This window comes from Loa loa (assembly GCF_000183805.2).
Source record: "Loa loa unplaced genomic scaffold supercont3.48, whole genome shotgun sequence".
Taxonomy (NCBI): domain Eukaryota; kingdom Metazoa; phylum Nematoda; class Chromadorea; order Rhabditida; family Onchocercidae; genus Loa; species Loa loa.
Window position 1 is genome coordinate 165,256 of NW_018108228.1, and position 10,641 is coordinate 175,896.

At 35.6% G+C, this 10,641-nt stretch overlaps 1 protein-coding gene across 1 annotated transcript; it reads left to right on the top strand.

Moving 5' to 3' along the window:
* Positions 1-3,470: 3,470 nt before the first annotated feature.
* Positions 3,471-10,216, top strand: LOAG_09163 (hypothetical protein; the record flags this gene model as incomplete). The annotated part of the gene is made up of 17 exons (XM_003144691.2): positions 3,471-3,602; positions 3,770-3,898; positions 4,053-4,239; positions 4,657-4,868; positions 5,708-5,891; positions 6,324-6,433; positions 6,588-6,768; positions 7,021-7,227; positions 7,441-7,591; positions 7,718-7,877; positions 8,054-8,284; positions 8,374-8,561; positions 8,712-8,883; positions 8,990-9,082; positions 9,184-9,349; positions 9,612-9,748; positions 9,900-10,216. The coding sequence occupies 17 exons, from the start codon at positions 3,471-3,473 to the stop codon at positions 10,083-10,085; spliced, it is 2,826 nt and encodes a 941-aa protein (XP_003144739.1). The 3' UTR covers positions 10,086-10,216.
* Between the last annotated feature and the right edge of the window lie 425 nt (positions 10,217-10,641).

Genomic DNA, 10,641 nt, shown 5'->3' on the forward strand with positions numbered 1-10,641 from the left:
GGTAAGTAGATTGGATGTTTGCTTTCCTCGAACTACCTTCGAATTTTCCAATCTACTCGTGATCTCCACAGCTTTCTGTCATTGCAGTACAAATTCCATTTTTCCTTTTCTTCCTCGTTGAGTCCTTCTGTCTGCACTTGTCTAATTAGCACCCATTTGGCTAATTTAAAATCCTCCGACGTTAGTCGTTTCACTTCTGTCGACATCGGTTGTATTCATGCTATCTCTTACCCTTTGTCGTGAGTTTAATAAATTTGAGACCCCAAATAGTGGTTCTTACAAGTCTGGACCATTTGCTGAACCGACTTCTATCTATAAGCGAAAATTGTGTTACTTCAATTGTTTGAGAGGCGACTTTTGCAACGATCCGTTCTTCTTTGTCTTTAAATTCTTCTGTGAACTGGTATTCCCATTGGGGTCATCCGCTTTCGGGACCTGTTAAACACGATGGCCCTTCTCACCATAGCTTGTATTGCCTGAGCTTTACGGGAGAAAGTCATTTAGTCGCAATATCGACTGGATTATCTTCACTTGGTACATATCGAAATGAGAAATTTGCCTTTCGTATTTCTTCTACTCAGTTTTGTATGAATTTGGGTAGTAATTTCGATCGATTTTTGTATCCAGTGTAACGCACATTTCGGATCCGACCGTAACACCATTGGGATTTTTTCCATACTCCATTGCTTTATAACAAAGTTGGCGGTTCGTACATCAGTAAGTATTGCTAGCAGTTTCAGCCATGGTATGGTCATACCTTTAATTGGAGGGAGTTTTGATTTGGCGAAAAGTATTGCGCTATTTCTTTCGTCAAGATGTTTGTTTAAAATGTATACAGCTGCTGAATACGCAACACATGATGCGTCCGTGAAGACATGGAGTTGTTGATCTGAGAGCTTTTTTTGTAGCCAACCTCGGTATCTCGACATTGTCTGCGGACCATTCCTTTGTAAGAGATCGCCATGCTTCTTTATCATCCTCATCGAGGATTTGATCCCAAGAATTATTTCTTTTCCATAAGTTTTGGAGGAATAGTTTGAACTGGATGATTGTGGGGACTAGAAATCCCAAAGGATCATATTGCGAAGCAACGAACTGCAAGACACTTCGTTTGGTGAGTTCATGTTCGATCCATGGTTTCAGCGTTATTCTGATTGTATCTTTATCGTTTATCCAAGTGATGCCAAGAATTTTTGTTGCACCTCCTTCGATTCTGTCATGTTTCGGTATTACCTTATTGAAGTTTTGGTTATTGGATAGAAATCCGCGAATATTCATCGCCGTCTTCTTGAAGATATCCTTCACTTCGTGATCTTTATTTATGGCTTCCCTTGTTCCATTTGCTGACAATATAACGTTATCCACATATAAATTCCTCCTGATCTCTAACGCTGTCTGGCCTTCGATTGTTTCTAGATGATGATTGAATGTTGCTGCTAGCAAAAGTGGTGATATCACTCCAAAAGGAACTCTTCTAAAACGATAACATTTCAGGTTTTCCTCGGTAACCGCAAATTTAATATCATTTGTCCAGAGGAATCTGGTACAGTTCCTGTCGGACTGATGCAGTTCCAATTGTAAAAACACCTTTTCGACGTCGGCTATGATTACATTTTTCATCATTCGAAACCGCAGTAGTATTCCTACTAAATCTGGAAGCATAATAGGTCCGCGATATAGGATTTCGTTTAAGCTTTTTGTTTCCTTGAGATGCGCCGAAGCATCAGGACTATTCTGAGTTTCGTTATAGGTTTTATGCGATGTGACCTTTTTGTGCTATGTGACCTTTTTGTAAGCAATTCAGGCACGCCTCGATTGTTTTCAAACGCTCCATTCGTTGCTTTGCTGTCTGGTAGACTTGACATTCGTCATCCCAATGATTCTCGTTGCAAAATGAATAAGGTCTTCGTATTTTATCACTTTCAGGATATTTCCTTAAGTTTGTGATCCGATCGTTTCGACTATCGTTTGGCTTGGGCTGCTTGATTACGGCCAAAGCAGATGTCTCTCCTCTAGTACTGCGTGGGTCGTGATTCGACTTCGACTCGGTTGATTTTCGTTGGTACCCACTACTAGAGGCCTGGCTTCTCTGTATTTCCCCATTTCTTTGGACTAGTTCTTGCAGGAATTTCCGGAGTCTAGCGACCGACCAGAATTCCTGGTCCTTTTTTGTTGGTAGATTTTGTCCAATATCCAAACTGGCAATCTACTTTCGATAATAATTTCAATGCTTGAATGGTCCAAGCACTTACCCATTGCTTCCAGTTCTTTCCATAGTTCCGACGGTTGTTTTCCACTCTCGATCATATCCTTTGATGGAGTATAACTCGTTGTACAGCGACTTTTTTATAGTAGATAAATCTCCAAATTTTTTAGTTTCCTGGAGCAACATCATAGTCTTTAACAGTTTATAGAGCATTTCCTTTAAGGCATGAGATCACATAATTTAATTTTTAAATATCGGATATTTTTTGAAGATGCACTGATGCATCAAAACTACTCCAGAATTCTCTCCATAATTTCGGGTCACCACTGAATGTTGGCAGTGGTAACTGTGGCAAATTTGCTATCTGCTGAGACATTTGGGAGGGCTCCTTCTGTTGAAATGGTTCGTAATTTATCTTGCTTTGCTGTAGGCGCTGTACCGCTGGCTCAAACTCATCCTTGTACATATCTAAAGTTATAATAGCTTTTTGACCGTCATTTATTAAATTTAAAAGACCTTTGTTATCATCGACCATATCTGCGTACTTGTCTCCTTCTTCCTTCCTCCCTTTTCTGCACATTCTTTTATTTCTGGATATACTCCAACCACTTTTCGTTGATTGATCCGAGTGTACCAACATAGAGTTTTAGAAGCCTTATTTTTTCTTCCATAATACTCCTCTTGAGTTCAAATTGCTACTGCTTTTCATCCACCAATAAATGTTGATCAGGAGACGTTAAGTTCATTGCTTTTACTTCGTCGACAAGATCCTCCAACTTTTGTTTTGCCGTTTGAGCACTTTTGATTATAGTGTCCGACACTCCCGGCTCGTGGCACCAATTTTTGTCGCCGAATTTCTCAATCTCAGACTTGACCAATTAAGTCTTTATTCCTCAAAACTCGGTAATACAGAAACTAATTCAACAATTATAAATATCAATATGGACAAAAGGGGAACAGTTGGAACACGTCTTTCGAAAATGATTTGGCGCTCAGAACCTTCTTTTTATTGCTGTAACTTCGCGTTATAACTTTCGAAGTTTTTCCGACACTGCAAGATTTCATTCATATGTAGACAGAATTACGAAAGCTCCTGAGTTAACATAAGCAGATCACTTATGCGCTTCATTATTAATCTTGTGCAGGTTAATTATATTGACCTAGAGTGATCTTATATTATTGGTGCCTTTATAATTCATTCATTGCATAAGTTTTTATTTTTCTTGAATTTAAAAACTTGAAATTCGACAAAATTTGTTAGATAATGGAATATGAAACTGGAATGAAACCACGATTTGCTATGACTACACCTCAAAGGAATAAAATTCATTCCACATGCGCGCCTTACCGGTCTTATTGCCGCCAGTGTGCATGCACAATAAAAATTGATCAGAAGGTTGGATTTTGTTGCTACATTGGCAAAACTCATTGAAATTTGCCAAAAATTATATTCACATTATAATTGAGTTAATGATCAGGTGGCTATTTGCGTATTTTATTATTTCAAGTGCATATGCAAATTGGTGCTCATTTTTTTCATTTTCAACTTTCGCAACATTTCAGAGATTTTACTTACCAAACCCTCGACCACATCAACTGTACATTATTGGTTTATTCGATTTCCATGGCGGTCGTACTTGTCAGTTACATAGAAATTCAGATATTTCTCTTCCGCTCGCTTTCTTATATACGGTAAATCATTGAAACATTCTGATAAATTCATAAAGTTCTGACAAAAAGAAATCTCTAAAGAAATTTGCAGATCAGAATTGAGGAATGATTTTGGATGATTAAACTTTTGAAGAAAGATTAAAGATTTTAGGAAAACTGATCCAAAAATTTTTAGTTGACGACCTTCTCTCAACGCTATTCACAAATAAACCTACTTCGGAACCTAGATATAGGTACTATATTGGTTGACTCGTGTTCATCGGGACGAAAAACTGTTGAAGCAGTGGTATTTGCAGAAAATCATTGCTTCACCATCGAACAAGGTGGTCAAAACATTACAATAGTTCCGGGATCTGTTTTTGGTGAGCTAGCATCGTTCTTATCAACTTATTTATTGACTTACTCTTTATTATTCCCTCACTTACTTGCAGCACTAGTCTTACTGTGCCAAAGTTTTGATAACTAATAAAAGATCTGAAATGTGAATCCATTTTGAAATATCTTAATACTTCTTCGCATTATTCTCGGATTTGAAAATTGGTTGAAAATCCTTCCACAAATCTGTCGAATTAACAGAACTATTTCGTCAGATTTTTTTTGGATGAAATCAACTCTGCTTTGTAAATTTCCCCGAAACTTATTCAAATTACTGCTTTGTTCATTGTTTTGCTAATCTTTTGCCATCAGTCAATCATACATGTTTATTAATGTGTAAAAGTTCAGTTCCAGTAGTTCTTGACACTTTATTTCATAAATAAAAAATTACTTTTGTAATTCAGGATATGCATCTGCTTTGAGCGGTCGCGTGGGTGAAGCATTAAAAGGACTCTTCATATCCGGAGATAGCTTGCTGGTATCATTAGATGCAGATCATGATACGGCATTAGATGCAATCTCCGCTGTCCCATCAAGAATGAAAGAAATCCTGGCCCTTCTCAAACTGCTCAAAAAGTTTTCCTGGGAATACATCTCCATCGTTATTTCTGATCAGGTAGATCTTCCCTGTTCTTATGTCAAACATGAAAAGGATAAAGAAGAGAAAAATTACTTGAAAAATAAATTTTATGGTTTTAGGACTTTCTACTCCTTGTGCCTCACTCTTATTCTTGATTTGAACTCTTCTCTGGACTCGACCAAAGCGAACGATCAAAGAAAATAGTTATGAGAAATATCAGAATAAAACAGATTAGGATGCATAATCCGATGTTTATGTCTGTCTTAAATTTGATATTAAGAAAAACTTTCTTTGTAACCGTATTATATCTGATTGGTATGGTAGAAATTTTCGGAATATCTGGCTAATATATTTCTATTTTTTTTAGTGAAATCCATTTTTAGCGGTGATAATTTTTTCAGAAGTATTATACCAAATACGCTTTCAGAGTGATCCAAATTGGCTAAAAAAAAAAAAAATTAAAATCTAAGCAACAGAAAGGTTTTTTTATCAGGACAAAAGAAGATGAGGGATTGAAAACTAATTATCAGAAGCATTCGGGAGATAACTTTTAGGAATGCAAAGCTATTGGAAATGCGTATAATGCTTTTTTCAATCTTTATTTAAAGAGAAGTTTAAATTTCATCGATCTCTCAAAAGTTATCACTGAAAAATATCGGGAAAATCAAGACTTATTTCACTGACAGAAACTGAAGAATTGACTGATTGGTATAACACATCAACTCTTCAACAACTAAAACATTTATTAAAAGATACTTCTTACACTGTCTGCCTCGGCTCGTATGAGAGAAGTCTGGTCGAACAATAAAGGCGGTATCATGTTAACTGTAATCGGCTAAGTATGAAAGTTTTAAGCTTCACTTCGAATATTTCAGGAGGATTTATCACTGAGCACTTATCGACAGTTTGAAAAACTTGCTACGGAGAATGGCATTTGCATAGCTGAAGTTAAAATAGTAAATGGAGAAGAAATAGATCCAACGACGACAGCTAATGTCACCATATTTTTCACAAGTGCTTCCGATGCTGCTGCGTATTTTACTGCTAAACTACGTAGAGGTCTCTCCTTTCTCAAATTTAACATCAGTTTCAATGTGAAATGGTTAGTATAATTTGTAATATCCAACCACTCGGTGATTCGTCATGTTTGCAATTTATCAGCGAGATATTGCACTGCCGAGGGACGACACTTTCTAACGAATTTTAATTCCTTTTCTTATCATGTTAATGTCTATTAATGTCATTTATTTGATATGAAACAAAGTGCTTGAATGATTGAAGATGTTTGTAGGCCGTCAGATTTACAAGTATTGAATTTTTCGGAATTCAAATGAAGTAAGATTTGGATACACAGAAAACTCCATCTATGAATGAAACTGACTCTAGATCAGCTCCATAAATGAATCGGAAAGAAATTCACCTCGCACAAAAATGTTGCGATTAATTTTGAAAATTTTTACTATTTTATCGGATAATCGAAAATTATTATAGAATTTCTTTATCCGCATGTTCATATTGTCAGTGGCGATGCACATGATTTCTTTCTACATGATCCGTCCAATGTTGCCAGATTTGTGGGCACCATATCTTTGCAGCCTAAGGTATGTGACTTTAAGTTTGTCAGCACCTTAGAGGAATTGCATTTAAATCTGTTATTCTCCCTTACTCTGAGTGCTAACACTGTATCCGTATTATTTCTTAGAGTGTAAGGTAAGATTTTTTTTTTTGTTTTTTAGTTATGTATTCTAATTTCAGGATGTAATATATGACGAATTTCGAGCTTGGTTAGAAAATATTACACCACTTAGCCTACCAGAAAAGTGGTACTGGGAATACGTTGAGAACCGATGGCAGTGCGCTTTATCCGAAGCAAATCGAAACTTTTATGAAGGCAAAATGTGTACTGGTGATGAGCTGTTAGATCTGCAGAGTTTAGGTATGTGAAATTGTAATCTCAAGAGCTAGTATCTGTAAACGCTGCAAAAAATCAATACATTAATTTTAAATATTTCTTGTGTTAAGAGCTAATGAAGTCTTTTGCAACACTTTCGATGTCTTATTCTGTCAACCTTGTTCTAAGCCCTTAGAATCACATCGACAAATTATTTTCTTTTCTCGGTGCAAAAACTGTGATCGGTTTTTGATTGTCTCGTTATTCATTTGTAGTTTCTAAAAAGTGATGTTTTAGGAAGGATGACGAAAAGCGGGTACTTTGTACGTAGCTTGGAACGCTTCTTGTTTGCGATGGATTCTGTCTATAAGCGATTGTGTCCAGAGCAAGTTGGTGTTTGTGAGGAGTTTTACATGAAAGGACGCGAACAAATTTCAAAAATCCTTAAAAAAGCTGAAACTGAGCATGACTTTGTCATTTACGAATTCATGCCAGACGGGCAAGGTAGGGTAAGCTGTTAAGAATTTCTCTGCAAGATATTTCAGTTGTCGTTAAATTCATGTTTTCTTTGTTTTTCTACTTTTTCCTTTTTGTGTTGAGAGTTTATGAAATGCAGAGGAAACAAATTGTCCAATCTTTTTAAAGTTAGTGGCTAATCCTTCCGAAAGCATTATGTTCGAAGGAAGTAAAGATTATTGTAAAATTTTTGTCTTGTAGCACCTCATAATTGTGATGCCAATAAAGCTTTAGGTTCATATGCTTACCGATGCATTGGGAACTATTCGGACAAAAGCGGCTTCAAATTTTCAGAACCTTATAAATATTTCGGTGTTTTTGATCATGTATTGGAAGAAACATCACAACTAAAGTTTGTCTCAATTCCTTAATTTCCTTCTCCTTCAAAATTCAACATTGTGTTAATTATGCCCCATAAACAAACTGAGCTTCTTACTGATCTTCAAAGTTTATCATGCTCAAACTAATTGCATTGCAGAATTATGTCACAATGCACTTCACCATCATGCAGATGCTTCCTGGACGTAAAATCGATGGTAGTGCCATATTCGGTGTTTGATGAATCCGGCGCACCTGCCGGTTCGTACATTCATCGCGTACCCACAAATGATGCTTTCCAACAGCTTCAATTTCCATCAGTTAATAAAAAAGTTTCCTAATAATTATTTTCAGATTTTCATTTGAACTAATACTGATAGGAAAATAAAGGTAGTACTACATATTTAACTTCGCTTTTCCGCATGTTAAAAACACAACAATTTTTTTGTCATTATCTAAATTAAATTAAATTTCAATGAAATTAATAATAATTCAGATTTTGGATCGGTTAACAGCAGGCCAGTGGCGCTTGCAAACCTGGAATTACGTACTGGCAGCAATAGTAACTGTAATGTTGATCGGAGCACTGGGAGTACTGTTCCTAGCAATAATCAAACTGTACTTCCGAGTTATTAAGGGGAATCAATCTTTGGGATTATCACTGCTTATGGGTGTCATTGTTCTTTATATGACTGGATATGTTTTCGTCTTTGAATCAACTGATACCGTTAGTTTTATTGATTACCTCTTTCAAGTTCTTAATCATTTCGAATTCCTATTAGGCCAGTGTCACACAACGAGCAACTGCAATTGCAGGTTTGCCGACTTCGTATTGTACTGCATCCAGTGGGTTATGCATTTTGCTTTGGAGTGATGATTGCCAAAGCAACACAATTGAAAAATGCTGAATCACTGGGATTTTCTGATGCTGTTCGCATTAGCTACTGGAATTATTGGCTTCTACTGCTATTCATAATGGGCGTTCAGATTGCGCTTTCTTCAAAGTAAGAGTTGATTTTTCACAAAACCCATAAATTACAAATAGTGATGCAAAGAGTAGTGGTAACAAGTGAGTAATCGAAAAAATTGTTCAAAAATCGAAATATAAAATATTTTGTATCTTAAATGGTAATTTGTTATTCTATCTGTTCCAGATGGCTGACAGAAGAATTTGTATCGGTGATAGCACTAAATGACGGACAGTTACGCTTAGTTTGTAAATATGGTAATGATGAATTCTTGTTGTCACAGGCTTATGTCATCATGCTTCTACTCTTGGCGCTTTATCTTAATAGCACCAATAAAAACATTAAGCGAAATCACAAAGTAAATATTTGGAACAATTTGCTGTCATTTTCAGAAACTAAAGATAGTTCTGATAAGTTATAATTTTCCGATGTATTAAAAAAATAAGCTTTCGTGGATTTTGCAGGAAACAAAATGGCTCTTCATATCATCATTAAGTTGTGCCATTCTTTGGGTTATTTGGATAGTGATTTATGTTTTGATTCCATCTCCATATAAGGTTCATCCTTTGCATCAACATCTCATTTTTTTTAGTATGACTTCTTCTTTCTTTAAGGAAGAGTTTTTGAATTCGAAGTTGAACTGAAAATTATTATGCAGGATACGGTTATCGTTCTTGAACTACTTTTATGCGCATCCGTTTTGCTTGGATTTATTTTTGGTCCAAAGATTTATATAATGTTGTCATATGAGCCAGTAGTTGTTGAAATGCGTCCCCAGAATTCAGTGAAAGATTTTGTCATCAATAGCGATTTGTTCGAAAGAGGTAAAGGTTGTAGAATTATTACAAAGTTCTGAAGTAATAAGATAAAGTACCATGCAGATTTTCCAAAATCAAGAATTAAGCCGTTAATTTCAATGTGGGTCCATCAAACATAATAGGAACGAATGATCTTAAAGCCACAAGGCTACCATAGTAAAGATTCCCGATGAAACTTTTGTGGTCAAAATAAATCATTATTATCTAATTTTTTGGATTCTTTGAGAACAAGCATCAAGAATTTGGAAAATTAGTGTTACCATTGCAGAGAGAAATTTGAAACGTACCTCCTCGTTATCGAATAGTTTGGAATCAAGCAAAAGTCATATTCATTCAACTTGCAGTGTTGTAAACTGCAAGAATTCACCAGCATGCATGAGAACCAATTATAGTGAAGATGATCAGGTACTTTCCAGATTTCTCAAAGAAACCAAAAAGAAAACAAAACCGACCTCAACAAACCACATTCGCAATTTCAACTAACTTTTAATTTTAAGTTCAAAATTTTTGTCCACCATTTATGTTATCATGAAAACTTAGTCATGAAAATTTTGAGATTCCAATATTTCGCACCGTAATGCGAAAGAAAAATCATTTGGGACGTTCGCATTCTACGGACAGACAAAGCTTCAGTCGAATAATTCAGCAAATGGCGACGCCATCCGAAATGCTTTGCAGTGATGAAAAAAAAGAAAATGGGGATGAATTTGATCAGCAAAGAGCTGTACCCGATTCTTTATAAGAATGGGAGACAACCACTGAAGCTTAATGATTATTGTAACTGAAATCCGGACTAGTCTTACATTTCCATAAATTCAATCTAGAATGCTGAACATCGACAGCATTGTTTCTCGTAAAATAGTGGCGCCCAGGCAATTTTTTGAGATATATGTTGTTATATTGACATAGGAATGAAATTACTTCTTTCAAGAGCTATTAATTATTACTTAAGGGGAAAATTTGCAATCCTTACAAATGTTTGAAAACTACAAAAAAATTACCTCTCAGGACCTAAAATTAGTTAAGTGAGCAAAAAAGCTGTTTATTTTCTGAAGTAAATTTTGCATGATTATCCCAAGAATAATTAATTGACGACTGCAATTGTTTTGTTCTAAATCTCTGTTAAGCTCTAATGATGAGTTTTATTAGAGCTCGTCTACAATGCTGTTGTACTGATATAATGTTAAGATATTGCGATTTGCGAAATTTATAACTGTCAACTATATGTTTGTATACGTTCAGCTTTGCCTGTATATTATTGAGAACAAAAATTCCTTTTCATAGGCGCCTGTTAATTT